At 40.9% G+C, this 23,329-nt stretch overlaps 1 protein-coding gene across 1 annotated transcript in view; it reads left to right on the forward strand.

Moving 5' to 3' along the window:
- Positions 1–23,329, forward strand: part of MYO18B (myosin XVIIIB) — a 758,252-nt gene that overhangs the window by 595,842 nt on the left and 139,081 nt on the right. Inside the window, exons 36-40 of the mRNA XM_044275382.1 lie at positions 4,771–4,884; positions 7,555–7,671; positions 10,226–10,309; positions 18,681–18,818; positions 19,466–19,651. Of these exons, the coding sequence (XP_044131317.1) occupies positions 4,771–4,884; positions 7,555–7,671; positions 10,226–10,309; positions 18,681–18,818; positions 19,466–19,651 (639 nt within the window). The remainder of the gene's footprint in view (positions 1–4,770; positions 4,885–7,554; positions 7,672–10,225; positions 10,310–18,680; positions 18,819–19,465; positions 19,652–23,329) is intronic.

Raw genomic sequence — 23,329 nt, forward strand, 5'->3', positions numbered from 1 at the left:
CCGAGGTGTTCTAATCGAGCACCCGAGCACTTTGGTGCTCGACCAACACTAGTAGCTATTCTATAAGTCAATGTTCAACCTTTTAAAGAGGCTGATTGAGGAAGTGACAATCCCAGAATCCTTATGCTCTGTATCCAATAGGTTTCTGAATTCTGCATCCTATAAAAACTTTTATCACTGTGCATGAAGAACTTTTGATCGTCTCATGTTATTTAAAGCAAGCAGAGAAAAGTAAGTAGAGTGTGCGCATACCATTCATCATGAGGCTTGGAAATGAAATACTGCGCTAACCTTCAGACTTTCTCATACATTTCTAGAGCTGAGAAACAGAAGGGAATTAGCATTTGCTCAAACTGTCCATCTGTTCGTAAAAATAATTCATGAAGTCTGTGAACGTGTGTAAAATAGAGTTTCATTTCTGAGGCTGTTCTCGTTGTGCGAATCACACAGAAATAATTCCATCATGTTCTGCTGCGGCTGCACAAGAACGCCTCTGACAGACAACTAGTTAGGTGCGAGCGTAGGGCAGGTTTTTTGTTGAGCCGAGTCACAGGCTAAATTGCAGAGCTTTGTAATCGCCTTATTTGTACAAGATTGGAAATATAACCCTTTTTATTGGTAGTAGCTGCAAAAAGGTCGTGATTTGTACCTATTTTCAGCTTTTTATTGCTTACCTACAGGCCTCACCGGGTGTTAATGCACAACAAGCCTGTATACACGGTGGCTGATCAGCTTGTAAAGCTTAGTTAATGGAACTTCCAGTCGGACTGGGGTACCTAGGGCCCACCAGTAAAATTTATTTTGTGGGCCCAACGTAAAGATACATTCAAATATTATCTGCTCACACAGCAGTAAGATGCTACCAGGTGATTGAATATGGGGGTCCCTGCAGTAAATTTGAGAAGGTAGGTCCTGGGGAAAAGAGGCTAGGTTTCCTTCACACCTTGAAGTCATCTCAACTCTGATTGAGTCTATGATAATACAATGGGGAGTTTCTTTAATAATCTATCAAGTTTTTTATATGAGCATAGGCTGGTTGAGGTGCTGTACATTGTATATATGTATGTAGTGCAGTAAGTCTACTGTGTTATGTGGTACTTGTGCAGGGGGTGGGAGACTAGGGGCCCACCTTGCTCAGGGGCCCATAGGGGGATTCACCTGCACCCTGTGGGCCAGTCCAAGCCTGCTTTCGTTCACCAATGTCCGCAAAGATGTAAAAGAGATTTTTTTCCCTTGAACAGAGCAGCTTACAGGGACATTTTGTGACCACAATTCCATTCCTGAAGTCTAGAAGCTAGCAGTTCTGACTTTTCTTTAGATAATGACAGATCTCTTACCAGATCATATAAATCTGATTGGCTCAGCAAGTGCGGCTGACCCTCCAGTTGTTCTGGATCAGGAAATACATTGTGACAATCAACATCTTCTTCATCAGGATCAGAACCGTCTGTTTCAATTGCTGTTCCTGCTGTGGGAGGGGCAAGCACTGGATTCTCTACATCGTATGATACACAATTTGTGACTTGTTTCTCTTTGAATATCTGGCGATTTTAGTCATGCAAAAGTAACAGTCTGAATGGTGATTTTTCTGCTCACGCCAAACCATAGGCGCTGCAAAAGCCATCCCTTTCCTTTCACCATTCAACCACTGCGTTAGCCAAGAGTAACACACAGTACAACAAACATGAGGTGCCCAGCTTTTATCTTGATCTCCAGTTTTAGGCCTCATGCACACAGATGTTTTTTTTTTGCGGTACGCAAAAACGGTTTACATTGTTCCGTGATCCGTGTCCGTTTTTTCTTCCGTTGGTCTTCCTTGATTTTTGGAGGATCCACGGACATGAAAAATGGAAAAAAAAATCTAAGTCAAGTCTGCCTTTGAAATGATAGGAAAAAACGGACACGGATCACGGACGCGGATGACAATCTTGTGTGCATCCGTGATTTTTCACGGACCTATTGACTTAAATGGGTCCGTGAACCGTTGGCCGTGAAAAAAATAGGACAGGTCATATTTTTTACGGACTGGAAACACGGATCACGGACGTGGATGCCAAACGGTGCATTTTCCGATTTTTCCATGGACTCATTGAAAGTCAATGGGTCAGCGGAAAAAAAACGGAAAACTGAAAAACGGCCGTGGATGCACACAACGGTCGTGTGCATGAGGCCTTACAGTCAAAGTAATACATGTAAGCAAGATACACTCGCTTTGTCAGATTCTTGCTCTGATCATAAGTAGTGTATTTGCCACATATGTAGCAGAAATTGTCTGGATCGTTAACACATTTGCGTTTATCAATCTTAAGTTTCAATACTGATAGCACTATAACAGATCACTTTATCAAAATCTGTCCAGCTTGCTTTATATACTAACTGCTGACATCAGTCTGAGTGCGTCCGGACAGGTCTGGACATGTCCATTGGAGTATTTCCAATATAATGAAGTAATTTTATAACTGAATAGGCTTTGCATGTAGAACTTAAAATCTAGACGTGTCAGGCAAATTCTGGAATCAGCGCGCCCATTTTAGTATAAATCACATGTTTTTCTCTCAGTAGCAAAATCATTGTTGCGTGGTGTAATCTATCAAGTTTTTTATGTGAAAATAGGCTGGTTGAGGTGCTGTACAGTGAATGTATGTTGTGCAGTAAGTCTACTGTGTTATGTTCAACTTGTGCAGGGGGTGGAGACTAGGGGCTCACCTTGTTCAGGGGCCCACCGGAGGATTCACCTGTACCCTTGTGGGCCAGTCCAAGCCTGACTATCTCAGTCCCTCAATATGGACATACTGTATGGCCTAACTATCACTCTCTATCACCCTGCCTATCTGACTGTTTACACCCAGGAGTCTTCAGCGCTCAATAGAAGACTGGAGACAGACTCTTCTTAGTAATGCACAGATACAGCTTTGATAGAAGACCCTTTAACCTGAAACAAAAGTTCTTATTAGTTTCATAAGAATTGAGCAATAATGAATGTTTATGAGCTGTCAGGAGTTCAGAGGTAAGGGCTTCACTTGAGCCATCATATCATTTCCTTGAAAGGAATTGGTGTAAACAGAAAGCTTGCTACTCTTGCTAACCTATTCGCGATCTCCGCCGTACATGTGCGGTGGAAGTCGCTTCTTTAAACATGGTGCCACTCACTTGTGCGTGGGGCACCATAGCTGGTGGGTTTCTGCTGTTTTATAAGGCTCCAAAGTCTGATTGCATAAATTTCACCTCTCAGAGGTCGTAGTCAAATATGACCATGGGATCTGAGCAGTTCAGAAGCAGGAACTGCACAATCCCGCTCCTGGAAGAGCCTTCCCGGGCTGACATCAGGGAACCTGTATACTATACAGTGGTCCTTCAAGATACAATGGCCTCAGGATGCAATATTTTCAACATACAATGGTCTTTTCTGAACGATCATAAGTTGAAACTAGACTCAACATATAATGTCTTAGACTCAGATCCAACCAATTAAGGCCCCTTCTCTGGTAAAATACCTGTATTCGTTTCTAGTAAGCAGCTATTCCTGACTGTTATATCTAAGCACTTGTTTTTATCTATCGTGGTTATCTGCTTATTTTTCTTAAATCTTTTTTTTATTTTTTATCTGGGATGACATTTTGGGGCTTTGGAACCAAGTACTCAAGTTACAATAGTTCCAACATACAATGGTCGTCCTGGAACCAATTAATATTGTAACTTGAGGGACCACTGTACTAATAGTTCAAAGTCTCAAGCAGGTTTTAGTAGCTATGGCATATTAAAAATGAAGCTTTCAATGATGGCTATATAGCCATCGGTGATCATAATGGGCAATCTAATCTCCCCCAATTCTTTTTACAAAAAGCGATTAAAGAGTCACACACAGTTCAAAATGGTATCACTGAAAAGTACAGTTCGCCCCACAAAAAATAAGCCATCACACATCTCCGTTCACAATTATTTTCAAGTTTTTTTCATTTTATTCAATGTTAAAATGCACAAAAAACTATACAAGTGTGTGTGTATTGTTGTAATAGTACTGCCCTGGACAAGGAATGTACTGTAACAGGTAAATTTTAATGCACAGTAAAGGCTGTAAAAAAAAAAACTGCATTTGGAATTATTATCCCTCTTACCACTACATTTTATGCAACCTGTAAATAGTGCCATTACAAAGTACAACTTGTCCTGCAAAAAATAAGCCATCATAAGGTTACGGGAACGGAAAAATAAAAAAATTCTGGGAATGCGGGGATCAAAAAACTGAAAATTGCCTGGTCCTTTGAGGGTTAAAGAGAGTCTGTGAGCAGTTTTGAGCATAAGGTAAGGGCTGAGGTAAGGGCTAAGAAGAGCAGGACACACGTCTATTGTGAAGCATTTCTCATCTAGGGTAGTGTGAATATGAACTTTTATTCTGCCAAATTCTGCTCTCTCAAGTGCCCAGGAAAGGGCTTCACCATGAATTGCATCCAAACAAGAGACCATTACAGCTGTCACTCAGAGCAGAGGAGAGCGGCTGTTAAGCAAGACAAAGAAGAGAGCACTTCACAATCAAGCTCTACCTGTACTTGCAAAAGCAGAATCTGGCAGAAAAAATGTTTATAGTCACAATACTCCCTTTAAAATGTTAAAAGATGTAAATGACACAATATAAAATGCTCATTCCAGTTCATGGAGGAAAATGCAATGTTCAATCTCACCTTTAGTTTTTCTGATTTACAAAATAGCTTTTGTCAGTGATATCTATTGACTTTTCCTGCTGCAGCATTAAATTATCCCTCTCTATTTCAGCTTGAAGAGAATGAAGCAAGGAATGCGGAGTCCCTGAAGTCTCAGAGATCACTGAGCTTAGAGCTGGAAAGTCTACACATGGAACTAGACAATATTACCAGGAATAAGAATATGGTAATTTACATTTTTATCAGCTACTGGCTTCTATAAGCTGTTGGAAATGATTACAGCTTCTCCAGTAAATGAACATGATGACCTTTGTATCACATTACCACTTTATTTCTTTATATAATGTTATTTATTGTTTTAATTATTGTTTAGAGAATGCTGCAGATAGCATTTATATGACGGGATCCGTGCCAGCATTTCTCTCCTGGCATAGTTTCTTACCAACAAATCTATTTAGATACATAATAAAATGGGCATACTACTATAAATAGACAAACCAAAAATATTCATTATATTTGCACTAATTCAAATTAAATGCAAATCTATGCAAATCAGTGATTTTATCCCTTGAAGACTGTTCTTTCCTTGCATAGCTAGATATAATAGTTCTGTTATGCATCTGTCGCTATAAAACGTTTTAGTCCCAAGGATCACAATGCCATGACTGGCACCGGAGTGACAAAAGGGGCCCTCCAATTCTATCCATTGCTATTGTGTGGCAGTGTTCACACACAAGCATCCCACTTCAATAATCATGGGGAGTTTTATCAAGACTGGCGTTGGCCACATTAGTCTTGATGGCCTTGTGTGCTGGAGTGGGATGCACCAAATTTTCAAAGAGGCAGGCGCACCTCTGACAGCCTGTACACCAGAAACTTAAATCTATGTCAGCTTGTGGCTGGAATAGACTTGAGATAAAATGTATGCAAATTTGTGTAAATTATAGTAAATCTGGTGGGCGGTTAGAGGCCAAGTGCCTCCCACTAATGTCGCCCCTTTACTTGCTTTAGAAAAGTGGTGGGAAGGGCTAAATGTCACAAATGATGGTATAAATATGTTGTGAGACATAATTTTAAACTGCATACTGCTACTTTTGTGTCTTAAAAACATTTTTAACGCTTCCCCAGTTGCCAGTTGAGATTTATATATAGAATTAATCTACATGAAATATTAAAGGGGTTGTGTCACTTCAGCATATAGCATCTATTATGTAGAGGAAGTTAATAAAAGGTACTTACTAATGTATTGTTATTATACATAGTGCTTCTTTTTGCTGGAATGATTCATTTTTCCATCAGTCGAAAAGCTTGATATTGGACACATAGTTACTTAGTAAATATGGTTGAAAAAAGTAAGACTCAGATTTCTACACATTTTCATAAGCATTAATTTAAGCAAGAATTTATCTAAACCCTTTTTAAAACTGTCCACTGTTCCTGCTGTGACCACGTCCTGAGGAAGTCTATTCCACAGATTCACGGTTCTTACACTAAAGAAGTTTTGACGCTTCTGAACTTTTGCTTCTCCAGTCGGAGGCAGTGCCCCCTTGTATTTTGCGGGCATTTTACATGGAACAGTTTTTCACCGTATTTTTTGTATGGCCCATTTATATATTTAACACACTCCAAAAAGAGCTGACATCATTGCAGGGTGCTTTCTCGTGTGCCTCATCATGCAGTTGTTGATGCCATTTTTGAAGCCAAAGTTAGAAGTCAATTTTAAAGCACAAGGTATTTCATAGATAAGATTATATTTCCTTTTTTTTGTATTGATGTGGGCTAAAAAAATGGCATCAAAATGGCACATATAAGGCTACTTTCACACCTGCGTTCAGGTGTCCGCTCGTGAGCTCCGTTTGAAGGGGCTCACAAGCGGCCCTGAACGCAGCCGTCTGGCCCTAATGCATTCTCAGTGGAGGCGGATCAACTGAGAATGCATCCGCCTGCCAGCGCTCAGCCTCCGCTCCGCTCAGTGAGCGGACACCTGAACGCTGCAAGCAGCGTTCGGGTGTCCGCCTGGCCGTGCGGAGGCGAGCGGATCCGTTCCGACTTACAATGTAAGTCAATGGGGACGGATCCGCTTGAGGATGACACCATATGGCTCAATCTTCAAGCGGATCCGTCCCCCATTGACTTTCAATGTAAAGTCTGAACGGATCCGCTCAGGCTAATTTCACACTTAGAAATTTTCCTAAGTTATAATGCAGACGGATCCGTTCTGAACGGAGCCTCCGTCTGCATTAATATGAGCGGATCCGTCTGATGAAACATCAGATGGACCCGCTCCGAACGCTAGTGTGAAAGTAGCCTAAGGCTACATTTACATATGTGTTGGATGCATTACTTTTTTCTCTGCTAAAAAAAAACCTTCTCCCCATGGCGTCTTCTCCCATTCACTTCTATGGGACAGCTCCGTCTGTTCTTATGAATACTACAGAGCCGTCCCACACCTTCTCACTGATGGAAGCAGGTAACCAGAACAGAGAAGGTGAACAGAGCAGAGAAGGCAGCGCCCATATACGTGCTGCCTTCTCTTCAAACAGCTGATCAGCGGAGGTGCTGGGAGTTGGACCCCCGCCGTTCTGATATTGATAACCTATCCTGAGGAATCCTAGGTCATCAATAGTAAAAGGCGGACAACCCCTATAATGCAGAAACATAACAGAGCAATGTCTCCTATAATCTTTTTGCAATCTCTCCAAATTGTGTATTCCGGTAGTGAGGAATATGAGGACACATTTTACTTTGGAGGTTACTTTTGGCATGAACATAATTAAGAGCATAAGTTTTGTGGCCTCGTAATTCCCTGTATTAACTGTTCATTATTTGATACCTGAATGTGCTATTGTAAAATGAATAACTTTCAGACTCAGCATTGCATTTTTCCCATTTAAAGGCTGATGAACAATTGTTCCAGCTGCAGCATGAAAAAGGGGAGCTTCTGAAAAGGATCGATGAGGATCAGGAAGACCTGAATGAGCTTATGAAGAAACACAAAGCACTCATTGCACAGGTAAAGGCAGAAAACCTTCAACAAAGGCATCCACAGCATCTTGTCAATGGAGAGGAGACACACATACTAAAGCTCATTTATTTATTTTTTCGAAAAGAAATAGAAAGTTATGTGCATTGCTCACCTCATAAAGATCAGAATTGAACACTGTGACATTAGGATGACAAGAGGGGACATCTTTGTCACACTGCTGTGTAAGGTGGAACAAATATTTCAAATCTTTTTGACGTGCATGTCACAGCTTCTTTTGTATCCTTGTAGTTCAGGATTTAAAATTATATTTCTACCTTTATTGATGCCTTGAAAATTCTAGTGTCTTTGTCCTTTGAACTGTTTCAAAACAAGTTAAATCAACAATAAATTTGTATCAAGCTAAACATTTTTTTTATCTTAAACGAGGAAATTACGGATAAGGGCTACAGATTGAGTTGTCAGAGCAGCTTTCTGATGGATTCACTAAGAAGCAACAGTCTGCAAATGTGTTAAGCCGTGGCTTTGGAACCACAGTGTAAACCAACCTTGGGGCTACTCCTAAGGGTGTAATCTTTGCAGTCCCCTGGTATTCACCATTTAACCCCTATAAAGGGATCTGGACATTGCTGCAAGAGCACCACCAGGCCCCTACCTCTTGGAGTATTCTCTATAAGTTTGACAGCTAAGTCACGGGGGACAAAAATTAATGGTTCAGGGAACCTAAGGATCAGGCAAAATCGTAGTCTGGGGCAGGCCGAGGTCAGGGCAAAAAAAAGAATGAGCTATTCAATAAACATCCAAAAGTCAAGGTGGACAGCACAGGGTCACTATGAAGATCAGATAGAGGTCAGCGGAGGCAGAGGAGGGTCAGTATCCATAAAATGGGCAGAACTTGGTATACGGGCAGACAAATGAAATATAGTACACCTAACAGGATACTAGTGGACTACATACATATTGCTCAGGCACTTTACCACAAGGGAAGGTGCCTTAAGTGGGCAGAGAGCGAGAGTCCTTACCCTTATCAGCAAGCAGGCCATAGCCTGCATTCAAGGACCGAGCAGCTCCAGCAACCAGACCCACTGGGAGGAACAGGGAAGCAGAAGTAGCTACGGGCCGCCGCTGTAAAAAGGTGCAGTGGAACTAAAAGCTGTAGAGGACAAATTATTCAACATTTTTAATGAAGATATTTAGCCCAAAATAAGTTGAATGCAATTATAAAAATATTCCCAAAGGTGGACACAGCCTTTAAGGTTAGCACAGGATAAGGATGTCCCAACTGAACTGTAACTTTGCAATTGACTGTTCTTGGTGGAACACTGCAGCGCTTTGTGCAGGAAAGAACCAAAGGCTAGCACAGGAGAATGATGACGCTTTGGCAAGATAACTTTATCACTGATCTTGGTGCATCCTCCATAACAATCCAGTAGCTCTATAAATGACCTTTGACACTCTGTGCAGGACGTATGATATAATAATGCTGTGGATTTTAAAATGTAGATGTATGGAGAAATCAGTGTAGCTGTCTTAGCAGAAGGTGTTGACAACCCAACTCCTTCTTCTCCTTAAAGGGCATCTATCAGCAGATTTTACCTATGAAACTCTCTGACCTGTTACACGTGCTCTTGGCAGCTGAAGGCATCTGTGTTGGTCCCATGTCCATATGTGCCCGCATTGCTGAGAAAAAAATGATGTTTTAATATATGCAAATGAGCCTCTAGGAGCATCGGGGGTATTGCCATTACACCGAGAGACTCTGCTCTCTCTGCACCTGACACACCCTCTACACTCTGATGGATAGGGCCAAGCAAGTGTGATCACATTTTCACTGCCTGGCCCTATCAGTCAAAGTGCAGAGGGCACAGCAGAGTGCTTTCAGCTGCCAATCAAACATGTAACAGGTCAGTCAGTTTATTAGATACAAATCTGCTGACAGATTCCCTTTAAAGGCAACTTGTCATCAGAAAATGCAGTGCAGTCTGCAGGAAGCATGCTAGGAGCTGAACTGATGTATAGTACTGTGGGAAAAGATTCAGTATAATCTGGATTTCACACAGTCAGTATATGGTTAGTGTATGGTCATGACCGACAACATACTGTAACTGCCTACTTAGCCCAGAATGAAAAGAAATTAAGATTAATAAAACAGCAGTTATACTGAATAATTTCCGGATAAAGATATATATTAGTCTGCTCATTGCCTCCTGCGTTATAACATGGTGCCTGCACTGAATTGTCAAGGTGACAGGTTCCCTTTAAGACTGGCCACTTACAAGAAAGAGTAAAGCTATATAAATTATTGCAGATCTTGCATCAGTCATTACTAACAAGTCAATGATTTTTTTAGAAATGAAGATGCTACCATATTTTTTCTATTACTGGTGTTATAGAACACTTCTTATTATCCTGTATAACCTCTATAAGTGTGAGGCTGGCATCTCCCAGCTCACCATGACCATACTGGTTGGCAAAATATAAAAAAATGTGACAATATTTGACACTGGTAAATGAGCAACTATTCTTTATTTAAGATATTTTTTTTAACTATAGAATTGTTCCTTTTTTTTTTTTTTACAATTAGTCTGCAACAGATATAACGCATATTCGGGAGCTACAGACTAAACTTGAAGATACACAGAAAGAGAAGCAGAGTCTTCAGGAGAAGGTGAGATTTGTTTTTATTATTATTGAAGATTGAAAATTGGATGCATATTGCAAGTATATTATCTTATATATGTGACTACTCCACCTATTATTTTTTAAAGGATGAGAGATGCTGTATAAGTTCAGTGTAAGGTTCGGTTTAATAGTTGGTTAAAGGCGTTGTTCAAGATAAATAAAAGTCTTGGAAACCCCTACAATGTGTTAAAATTAAAAAAACTTCATACACTCATCCCTTACTTCAGCGCTGTTCTCTGAGTACTCCTCTGGTACTCCCACTGCTGCATATTTTCAAACAACAGAGATGTTCCTGAAAACAACAGGTGACTGCTACAGACAATCACTGTCCTCAGTGGTCTACAGCCGAGGATAGTGATTGGCTACAGCGGCGCTGAAGCCCAGCACGCCACTGTACACATCACTGACTACAAGCTTTTACAAGCCCTCTCCCCACAACAGGCAGACCTGTTGTGGTAGGGCTGGGAGTCCCATCCCTGTGTCTAACCACACAGATGCTGGTGGTATCTGAGGGGTCGAATATCCGTGAGTCAGCTTGTGAGCCCTCTACATACATTCCCTGCACATCACTATTATGTATAGTTACATTGTGGGGCACATAAAGGTTAATAAAAGGTTGTCTTGAAAATGATTATTGGTACTTACTGTATATTCAGGTATTTTAGATTAGACATCTCCTGAAGAGTATAATACCTGGAAAAAAAAAATAAAATATAATATATAAAGCTGAGTGTATGCGTGTCTGTGTATGTCCGCTTAAGGAATCCGCACCGTTGTATTTACAATCACGAAATTTGGCACACAGGTACATCAGGTGTCCGGAAAAGTTTTAGATCAGGTCTCAGCTCTCTAGGACATACCGTTCCTGAGATATTCCCAAAAAAATGCATTAGCCAATAGATGCTTGGTCACATGACCCTTATCAGCCAATAGAAGCTTGCAGATCCTTCAGCCTCCACATACACAGTTTTACTTCAGGTTTCCATAACAACCCAACCATTTATCTTTACTGCTGTAGATGAGCTTTAAAGGAAATCTGTCACCAGGATAATCACTATTGAAGTAAAGCCATGGCCTAATAGCACTTAGTACCTTATTTCAAGATGTGCCTTTTTCCAGCAATAGATGTTTTTATCCTCTGAAAATCCATTTTATTTGGTATGCAAATGAGCCAGTAATGTGCCCAAAGGGGCGTCACTCTTGCAGGAAGGAGTCCAGACACTCCCCCTGCCATAATGTGTCCACCCTCAAAAGACTTATAACCCTGCCCCCAGGTCCCGCTAAGCCATGCCCCTTATCTGGTTAGGCTACGCCTCTCCCATTCCTGAGCTGTCGGGAATTGAAAAGAATGAAGGTAAAAATCAACTTCTGTCAGCTGCAGGGGTGGGAGGACGGGTGACTTCCTGCACCAGCTTCTGAGCCATTTATTTAATTCCCTAAGCTCCCGTTGTCTCTGTGGTGATGCTCGTGGCACTGGTAGTATTTCTGAAAACTCTACCTTGAAGGTCCTGAACTTGAGCTTCCCACCTAGTTCCCTAAAATCGTTTTTAAGGACCTTCCATTCCCCACTGACTTTCTCATTGGTGCCAATGTGTACCATGACCGCCGGGTCTTCCCCAGCCCCACCAAGCATATGCCGAACCCGAGCACCCGGCGGACAACACACTGTTCGGCATTCACGTCTCGGGGACAGATGACCCTGTCTGTCCTCCTAATAATAGTCCCCTACCACCAGCATCTGCCTGACCTTTACTGCACTCCTTTTCCCATCCTTCCTGCAGCGGTCATCCTCCTGGGTGCTAGGAGAAATACCCTGCTGCAGTGTTGCTGGCCCTGGGCTTTCATCACTAATATCAGCCAAACAGGCATATTTACTAGGGTGTGCCAGCATGCCAGCTCAGGACTAGCCTCCCTGGCACTTTTCCCTCCACCCCTTCTTCTTACATTAACCCAACTGCTCACCTGATATTCCTGATCTTGCCCTCCTCCTTCCACCTCCAATTCACTGTCAGTGCCTGCACAGTGAGGTCTAAGCCACTCTCCAGTTTTGCAATGCCCCTAAGTATTTCAAGCTGCTTATTTAGATCCAAGATCTGGGCTTCCAAATATGCAACATGATTGCATCTAGTGCAAATGTATTCACCCTTGAAAGGCTCTTCAAGGCACGCATAAATTGCACAGGACACACACTTAGGCCTCATGCACACGACCGTTGTGTGTTTTGCGGTCCGCAAATTGCGGATCTGCAAAACACGGATGGCGTCCGTGTGCGTTCCGCAATTCGCGGAACGGTGATGACAGCCATTAATATAACTGCCTATTCTTGTCTGCAAACCTTACAAGAATAGGACAGGTAAAAAATTTTGTGCGGACCACGAAACAGAGCAATGGATGCGGACAGCACACGGAGTGCTGTCCGCATCTTTTGCGGCGCTATTGAAGTGAATAGATCCGGATCCAAGCTGTAAATACTGCGGCTTGGATGCGGACCAAAACAACGGTCGTGTGTATGAGGCCTTAGTGGAATTGTCCATGGAGCACATGTTTAAATGGGGATGATAAAGTAAAAAGTAGAAAAACAGTAAATATGATTTAGAATTAGACCCTGTCTGTTGTAGTTGGAGGACTAGCTAGAATCAAGCCAACAACACACAAGGAAATTCTATCAAACCTTAGTTTCTTAATCCACTTAATCATCAGCCACTTGGTACAGCAAGCCTCATGTAGAGCAAAGACTTGTGCACTTTTGGCCATTATGTCCTTAGTCATGGCATAACTAGAATAGCATGCTGAGATTGAGGAGTGCCTTTCCAGTCACACATCAGCGTAGGCAGAGCAAGTGCTGGATCTTTTTTCTTCCGTCCTTTCAATTCTAGTTACACCCCTGATGCTTAGTATACATTACATAGGATGTTTGTAGATTAAAGGGACCCTGTCAACTCTGAAGGCAGCATTTTATAAATCAGGAGTAGCTGAGCAGATTTATATTTACAGATGTAGCTGAGCTAAAATTGACTCAAACCCATATCACAGTGTTATCTCGGTTATCTTGTATCAAAAGCCATTGAAATCCATCAAAAAGTCCATTAACATTTACTTGCCAATGTTTACTTAAAGGGTTTATCCCATGAATAATGTAAAAAACAAAGACATATAGTACATGACCCCCTCTTTCTAACAAAGCTAGAACCAACCCTGTACCTCATGTGGATCCATAGATATCCCCATTCATTGCTCTGCTAGATTTATATCAAGCTGAAAGCTCGAGGGGAGTGTATTTTCTGCTGCAGATAAGGGGGTGTGTCTCAGCTCTCCCTATCACAGCTCAGGAGGCAGTTGAAGGATGAAACTGAGCATGTGCGGCCATCTCAGTGAGCAGGACAGAGAAATAAGAAAAAGAACAAACAGTAGGTAATGCTATATAGATACATTGTATTGAATAACTAAGTGGCTATACAATATTTTTAAGTATATGCAATTACAAAAATGTTCAGATCCAGGAGCTGGTTTTCCTCCCTGGCTTCAAAGCCCAGAATGAGCAGGAATTTGGCATGCTCCATGTACAAACCGGATTCCAAAAAAGTTGGGACACTATACAAATCGTGAATAAAAACGGAATGCAATGATGTGGAGGTGCCAACTTCTAATATTTTATTCAGAATAGAACATAAATCACGGAACAAAAGTTTAAACTGAGAAAATGTACCATTTTAAAGGGAAAAATATGTTGAATCAGAATTTCATGGTGTCAACAAATCCCCAAAAAGTTGGGACAAGGCCATTTTCACCACTGTGTGGCATCTCCCCTTCTTCTTACAACACTCAACAGATGTCTGGGGACCGAGGAGACCAGTTTCTCAAGTTTAGAAATAGGAATGCTCTCCCATTCTTGTCTAATACAGGCCTCTAACTGTTCAATCGTCTTGGGCTTTCTTTGTTGCACCTTCCTCTTTATGATGCGCCAAATGTTCTCTATAGGTGAAAGATCTGGACTGCAGACTGGCCATTTCAGTACCCGGATCCTTCTCCTACGCAGCCATGATGTTGTGATTGATGCAGAATGTGGTCTGGCATTATCTTGTTGAAAAATGCAGGGTCTTCCCTGAAAGAGATGACGTCTGGATGGGAGCATATGTTGTTCTAGAACCTGAATATATTTTTCTGCATTGACGGTATGACCCCATACCATCAGAGATGCAGGCTTCTGAACTGAGCGTTGATAACAACTTGGGTTGTCCTTGTCCTCTTTGGTCCGGATGACATGGCGTCCCAGATTTCCAAAAAGAACTTCGAATCGTGACTCGTCTGATCACAGAACAGTCTTCCATTTTGCCACACTCCATTTTAAATGATCCCTGGCCCAGTGAAAACGCCTGAGCTTGTGGATCTTGCTTAGAAATGGCTTCTTCTTTGCACTGTAGAGTTTCAGCTGGCAACGGCGGATGGCACGGTGGATTGTGTTCACTGACAATGGTTTCTGCAAGTATTCCTGAGCCCATTCTGTGATTTCCTTTACAGTAGCATTCCTGTTTGTGCTGCAGTGTCATTTAAGGGCCCGGAGATCACGGGCATCCAGTATGGTTTTACGACCTTGACCCTTACGCACAGAGATTGTTCCAGATTCTCTGAATCTTCGGATGATGTTATGCACAGTTGATGATGATAGATGCAAAGTCTTTGCAATTTTTCGCTGGGTAACACCTTTCTGATATTGCTCCACTATCTTTCTGCGCAACATTGTGGGAATTGGTGATCCTCTACCCATCTTGGCTTCTGAGAGACACTGCCACTCTGAGAAGCTCTTTTTATACCCAATCATGTTGCCAATTGACCTAATTAGTGTTAATTGGTCTTCCAGCTCTTCATTATGCTCAAATTTACCTTTTCCAGCCTCTTATTGCTACTTGTCCCAACTTTTTGGGGATTTGTTGACACTGTGAAAATTTGAATCAACGTATTTTTCCTTTAAAATGATACATTCACTCGGAATAAACGTTTGATCTGTCATCTACGTTCTATTACAAATAAAATATTGACATTTGCCATCTCCACATCATTGCATTCAGTTTTTATTCACAATTTGTTTGGAATCCGGTTTGTAGATCATTTCACATTTTCATGGTGACAGGTTCCCTTTAACAGTTACTTTGTTTAAATAAGTATTTTTCTCACTGCCGATGGAGGCAAGTCATTCTAATAAGCTGATTTTTTTGTTAATCTTTTTTTCTCCCCCATAGCTATGTTAAAATAATGGTGTATTATTATTTTATAGAAAATGAACAGTTCTTTTATAGGACCATTGTTGTATGTACAGAACACAAGAGATTTACTAATTTAGAAAGCAAGGGCACTAAAATTAGAATGAACACATACTACTTAGCCATTTATAGTCAGACTATGTCTTTTGGTTGATAAAAGAACATCAATAGGAAGCTTAGCTATCAATAAAGGACTGGTAATTGCAATCGTAGAGTTTTTGTTCCATTGCTGCCACTCAAGTGATTACGGTTGCTTGCAGGAGTTATTTCCATGTAATCAATGTAACCTGTAATTTTAATCACTGGTCACCGGTATATCAGGATGGTGGTTAAAAGGAAACTAAGCTTATCCTTCCTTTACTTCATATTCCCTTGCTTGGTTTTCATATTTGGTATTATGCTGCTGTCACAGTGTAGGGGGAGGGGAGGAACACCAGAATGACAATGACCAAGGACTAGGCCTCAAGGCTAGGGAAAGGGAGATGGTGACAACCTAAGGAAACCATAAACCTTGCCCTGACTCCTGTCAGTATGAATAGACCCTGAAGGTGGGAATATTCATACACTGGAAACCTAGGCCCTAGTAACCCTGAAAAGCCCTATGATTAGTGAGAGGGTCTGAGACTACTGGTTCCTTCCCATATGAATGAACCAGCATCTCCCTGAGGCCTAGTAAATAACAAGCAAATGTAAGGAACAAAATACCAAGAGAAGTACACTTATCCGCAATAGAAAATGGATGAGCAGGAACTCAGATGAGGACCACACACTAGCTCTTCCAACTCTAGGCAGAGAATATCAATCACATGTTATCAATTGTGTGTCCATACTAAATAGAGGAGCAGTAATGACCACAAGCTACAACTGAGACAAGAGGTGTGGTCATTACCAACAACAACACTGTAACATAGTACATAAGGCCGAAGAAAGACATTTGTCCATCCAGTTCGGCCTATCATCCTGCAAGTTGAAACCTTGAGGTAGAAGCCAATTTTCCCCACTTTAGGGGGAAAAAAATCCTTCCCGACTCCAATCAGGCAATCAGAAAAACTCCCTGGATCAACGACCCCTCTCTAGTAGCTATAGCCTGTAATATTATTACGCTCCAGAAATACATCCAGGCCCCTCTTGAATTCCTTTATTGTACTCACCATTACCACCTCCTCAGGCAGCGAGTTCCATAATCTCACTGCTCTTACCGTAAATAATCCTCTTCTATGTTTGTGTACAAACCTTCTTTACTCCAGACGCAGAGGATGTCCCCTCGTCACAGTCCTGGGGATAAATAGATGATGGGATAGACCTCTGTACTGACCCCTGATATATTTATACATAGTAATTAGATCTCCCCTCAGTCATCTTTTTCTAAAGTGAATAACTTTAATTTTGATAATCTTTCAGGGTACTGTAGTTGCCCCATTCCAGTTATTACTTTAGTTGCCCTCCTCTGGACCCTCTCCAGCTCTGCTATGCCTGCCTTGTTTACAAGTGCCCAGAACTGTACACAGTACTACATGTGTGGTCTGACTAGCGATTTGTAAAGTGGTAGGACTATGTTCTTATCACGGGCATCAATGCCCATTTTGATGCAACCCATTATCTTATTGGCCTTGGCAGCAGCTGCCTGACACTGGTTTTTGCAGCATAGTTTGCTGTTTATAAAAATTCCTAGATCCTTTTCCATGTCAGTGTTACCGAGTGTTTTACCATTAACTATGTACGGGTGACTTACATTATTCCTTCCCATGTGCATAACCTTACATTTGTCAGTGTTAAACCTCATCTGCGACTTATCTGCCCAATCTATCCAGATCCCTCTGTAGTAGTATACTGTCCTCTTCAGTGTTAATTACTTTACACAGTTTACTTTCATCAGCGAAAATTGATACTTTACTATGCAAGCCTTCTACAAGATCATTAATAAATATATTGAAGAGAATAGGGCCCAATACTGACCCCTGAGGTACCCCACTAGTGACAGTGACCCAATCTGAGTGTGTACCGTTAATAACCACCCTCTGTTTTCTATCATTGAACCAGTTACTTACCCACATACAGATGTTTTCTCCCAGTCCGAGGATTTTATATACTAACTTTTTATGTGGTACAGTGTCAAATGCTTTGGAGAAGTCCAGATGTACGACACCCATTGAGTTGCAGCTGTCAAGTCTAGAACTTATCTCCTCATAGAAACTGATTAAATTAGTTTGGCATGACCGATCCCTGCAACAAGTGAAAACAGATAGGATGTCAGATGCAGCCAGTCTCTCAGGTCTTCTAACCTCTGTCACTGGAGGGACCGTGACAGCTGCATCTTGACAATTCCGTTTATTCCAGTTATAACAAGTTATCCCCTATCCACAGGTATCTCCAGTGCTACTATAGAAATGAGTGAAGTGGCAGCACGCTTTTCTTTCCTGACAATATGTCTATTAATATGTTGCATTATTTCCCTACCCTGATAAGATTGCTATTCTGGGAACAATAAGTTATTTATCTAGTTATCTAGCTAATTGTTAGATTGATAGGGTTCTGACCAGGACCCCTGTGCTTGTGATCAGCGTGTGCCCCAGTAGTCAGATCCCGCCGATCAGTTATTCCCTATCCAGTATGTAGGAGATATCTTGTTATTACTGAAATACGCTTTAAAGAGAACCAATGATCAACTTTTTGCTTCCCTATAAAGTAGTGACAGACATGGTGATTTCAGTGGTATGTCCCTCATGAGCTAATATTTAGTGGTTGCCAAAAACCAGCAGTATAACCATTGTAGCCCGGCTGGAAAAGAGTCACGGCTGCTTGAGAATAGTTATTCCTAAGCTTCTTCTACTGGTTGGTAGTTCTCTCCTAGAAAGAAAAGTAATGAGAGAGTTTGTGGGGAGGGGTGGGTGGGGAGAACAGAAGCTCATGAATAACCTTGACTCTTACCCATCAGCCGTGATTCTCCTTCTTTTCTCTTTTGTTGGTTGTTTTTATAAAGTTCTATGGAGTCATAATGCAGTGTCATTGTAAGGGAAAGCTAATAGCTGCGTGGCTAAGCATTTTTCTCAACGTTGTTTGTACTCATTAACTTATTAATGTATTTTTGGGTTTACATAGCTGCAGGCAGCCAAGAGCCGCATAGACTATTTGGAGCAATCTATGGTGGAGCGTTCAATAGTGAGTCGGCAAGAGGCAGTGATTTGTGATTTGGAAAACAAACTTGAGTTTCAGAGAGCTCAAATTAAAAGGTTTGAGGTAAGTAATGTTTTCAGCGTGTTCTTCTTGTTCAAATTTATTTATACTTCATAAGAACCATGTGGTTATCTATCATGCTCATTCTGCTATCCTGTGCATGAGAACAACATGAATACATATGTGGAACTATAACAGAATAATTACCAAACTGAAAAAAGGTGTAGTTCTTATATTTCTGAACCTCTCAAAGAGAATAACAGTTCTTCCAAAAGATTTTCAACAGTTGAATGCCATTTTTGTGTAAATACTGTAGTATCGACTGGATCCATTACCTCTTTATGGACCTGGCCTATGGTTGCCTTCAGGATGTGTTCATTTAATTTGCCAAGAAGCAAAATGTTTTGTGAAATTCAGGAAAGCAGAGAAATCGAGTTTTTGAGAACTTGGCTCATCTTTAGTATTAAGCTAGATTCCTCTGTTTATTATGCAGGCACAGCACCTGTGTCCTTGACATGACGCACTGTTATACCAGTTTACGGGAATGGTGTAGTTCTCATGATGTAATAATTTGTCCTGGGACATTAGGAGGTTAGAATCCATAGTGCATGTGTGAATGGCTCTTAGGAGTAGGTGATGATGTTTATGAATGTGTAATATTATATCTTGAGTAATATATTATTTCTGTGTTGCATTTTCTCTGGATCTAGATGTTGATTCTACGTTTGAGGGACAGTGTAATAAAGATGGGCGAAGAGTTGGAGAACGCGGCGGACTCTGAAGCCCGAGAAAAGGAGAATACAAAGTATTACCAGATCCGCATGGAAGAGATGAAAGCTGAGATGAATGAGCTGATGCAGAGAGAGATGGAGGCATGTCGAAGACGTGTGGAACTGGTAAGTGCATACCTTTCTTCTTTACAAATCATGTGACCAACTTAAAGGGGTTATCTAGCTACAGAATATGGAGTTAAAGAGAGCGTTGTCATTTTGGAACCTCCATGAAATATCCATAACACAAAAAGGCGTCAAGATTATGTCTCTCTTTGGAGGACCACCTCTGTTAACTTTCATGTGGCATACATGGCCTATAATAGAAAATGGGCAAAGCAATTTTTCACAAATCTGCTCATTTCTAATCCAGTCGAAAATCACTGACTGTTTACTTTTAGTAGTTTGTCAGCCAATATTCTAATCACCCTAAATACATTTTATACAATACTACGATGCCCTCCATCACTCCCTTTCACTTAAGCTTTGCCTGTGCCAGTCTTCATGATAGTTGTGGCATTTTATGAACCCAGACCAAGAGGAAATGTCTAGATAGGAGAGTGTTCTGCAATTCATTGAATTGTGGAAGGACAATTAGGATGGTATGATCAATATTGTTTGAAAATTTTTTGCGTTCGTACCTTAAGGGTATGTTCACACAGAGGATTTTCTGTGCTAAAATAAACCTGATGTGGAATCTGCATTAGTTTTTTTGGGGGATATTGTTGGTTTCCTGAAGCATTTCGTAATGTGTTTTTTTTTTGTTAATGCTTATTTGGTGTGGCATCAAGAATGGATAGGAAACTTCTTTTTTCCAAGGTGTGGTTTTTAAAAACGCAAGTGAGAAAAAAAAGCACTATATGGTTTAACATGCGGATTTCCCATTGAAATCAATGGGAAAGTTCTGCAAGCGTTTTTGGTTTGGAATCTGTAGTTTGAACATACTGTCCCCTAAATCTTGAGATTTCCTGAAATAGCTTCTTAATGATGTGCACATACAGTTTGATTTATCCGAAAGAAGAGGCTGAAAACTTGATCCTTATGAAAATACCATTCAGAAGATAAACTTAAAGACCTTTCAAAAACTCTGCATTAATCAGTACTACAGTGTGTGTACATGAGGACTAACACTATTTCTGGCCATTACATGGCTTGTATGTAGCATTTTTAGCAGTTTTCTCCTGTGTGTGTCGAATAACTAGTTTGAAGTTTTTTCTGACATAGTGGGTGGACACTTATTGCCATCCACTGCATATAGATAGTAGAGGAGAATCTGCCTCCTAACCTTCTCTTACTCACTCAAAAGCAGCCCCAAGATCATGGAGGACATTACAGAGATGTACTGATCTGTAAGGTTGTCAATTTAGCAGTTGAGCTGAGATATACACTTCCTGTGTAGCTGTGCAGTCTCTTTAGTCTATCTCCTTGAGTCCTGTCTCAGCCATGCTCCTGCTCAGACCTCCGCCCTACCCTCTCCATAGACTTGTATTGCCATTTGCCATATGATATTTCAGAAGAGCCCAGAGATAGATTCAAAGCATATTTCAAACAGAAACGCAATTGGCAAGGGTGGGGGAAAGGTATACAGCTGATAACATAACTAGACATTTCTCACTGATAAAACATATTACAAAGTTTCTTGTGTTCACACAGTTGTGTGAAAAGGTATTAACCATTAATCATTTGAAATAAAAATTCTCAAAATTCTATACAATTCCATGTCCTGCTCCTAAATCCATGGCAAAAAAAAATGGCCTGTGTGCATAACGTTTTAAAATGCCCATACCCATGTACTGTATTTTGGTATATTTTGTTTGAGATTTCTGAAACCCAATCTGCACTGAAAACCTACAAGTCCTCCATATCTGGATATGACTGGACAGTCCTTGTCTACAAATGAATATATACAGTATACAGAAATAATGCATATCTATTTAGCACTAGTGTGTGCCTATTATCAGCAGCTAGCAGCTCTAGTTATTAGAGTAGCTGTATTGGATATTGCAGCAAACCGCTGGTAATTTTCTTAAGGAAATAAATATATTACTTTGTATCCCAGTAGATCAGAATCAAATAGAATCTAATTTTAGAAAGCTGGAGAACTGTGCATTGTTCAGCATTCCTAGTGTTAAGTGTCGACATGATTGCATCAAAGTTGCTGTTTGCATTTCCTCCAGTGAGAACTGTGACCTTAACTCAATCTGACTACTTTTTATTACCTCGATTTGGAACACTATTCCTTGTAATAACTGATTGCTGTCAGGCCGGCGTATTAAACACTGGATGCAGGTATTAGCTCGTAAACCAAATCTCCTGGGCTAGCACACATTTCAGAAAGTGGAAATTGTTCTTATGTGCTTCGTCAAATGTCAGTGGCTGCACAATGTCAGTAAGGGATGGGGGGCTCCAAGAAAGGGGGTTTCACATTAATATGGTTGATAGATGGCACATTGAGCTCAGTATTGCATCTGTCAGTGGAAATACGATGCAGCATACCGGGCACCTCTTTTGATGTGACATGTAAGGAGAGAATATTTTCTTGTGGGTGTTTTTATTTCCATTGTTCAGTGAAATTGCCTTCTCAAACCGCTTAATTTGCGTCCTGTGAAGCGATAAACTAAGGCAGTCAAATACATTTTTACTGCGGCAAAGAAGTACGACAGCTATTTATTTAGTGACAAGGTGGCACAATGTGTTTGGAATTTAGCTGAATGCTGACCAAGTGACAACTGGCATTTTAGATTTACAATAAACACAACCAAAATATGAATTCTTTATATGTACACATCCTATTATGGTCATTTCCACAACAGAACAAAGAACATCTAGTTCTGGGGCTTTTCTAGTCTTTGCTCAACTAGCTATGGTGACTCTAACCAGATGAATGAATATTAGCATAGTTAACCTAGAGAGTCTGGTTTAGAAAACCACATTTCAAATTCCCTATTTGGTTATATCATGTTGGTAAAGGAGAATTCTTCATTTGTAGCCTCCATCAATTAACCAGAGCTTACAGTAGATCAACTTCAAAGAGTGTCTGTCTTTCTCTAGAGGACCAAATACATCCATATGTTATACAATGGTCCATTGACTTCAACAGGCACTGTGCAATTCTTCATTAGACCCTAGTGGCAAGTGATTGGCTAAGAAGAAAGCCATATAGATTTTTTTTTTCTCCTGGACCTTTGGGACCCCTATATCCTCTGATACTCTGGTGGGTCAATCCAACCCTGGTGTCAGGTTTCCTTGCAGATTATAGTCGATTGTTGGAGTTCCCACTAGTACAACTTTTGATCATCTTTTTTTTTTTGATAGACCCATATAATATAAAATGATTAAGGAAACCAGACAATCCCCCTAGGAGATAGCCACATGCAATGGAAAATGTCTGACATGGATTTAGTTTCAGATCCCGGCAGAATATACATGTATTATGATCACGAAATCTGGGGCCCCATGTTCACCCATTTGATGGAGCTGCAGTCATGTATGTGTGCTGCCTTTCCATTTTACTCCATGAGGCAGCCAGTACAAAGGTTCGGCTATGTCAAGCAGTCCCATAGAGTTGAATAGTGTGGCAGCACACACATGTGACCACTGCCCCATTCAAATAGGAGACAAAAAGGGCCCTGTTCTTATGATCAGCAGGGCAAAGTAGTTGAATCCCTGCTGGTCAGGCAATTAATCCCTATCCTGTTGATAGAGTATAAGTCTTTGTTATGGGACAGCCCTTTGAAAGGCTATGAACACTCTTGTCTCTGAATTCTAGCAATTTCTCTGGAGTAAGGATCTCACAGGAGAACG

The sequence above is a fragment of the Bufo gargarizans genome, chromosome 1, assembly GCF_014858855.1.
Source record: "Bufo gargarizans isolate SCDJY-AF-19 chromosome 1, ASM1485885v1, whole genome shotgun sequence".
Lineage (NCBI taxonomy): Eukaryota > Metazoa > Chordata > Amphibia > Anura > Bufonidae > Bufo > Bufo gargarizans.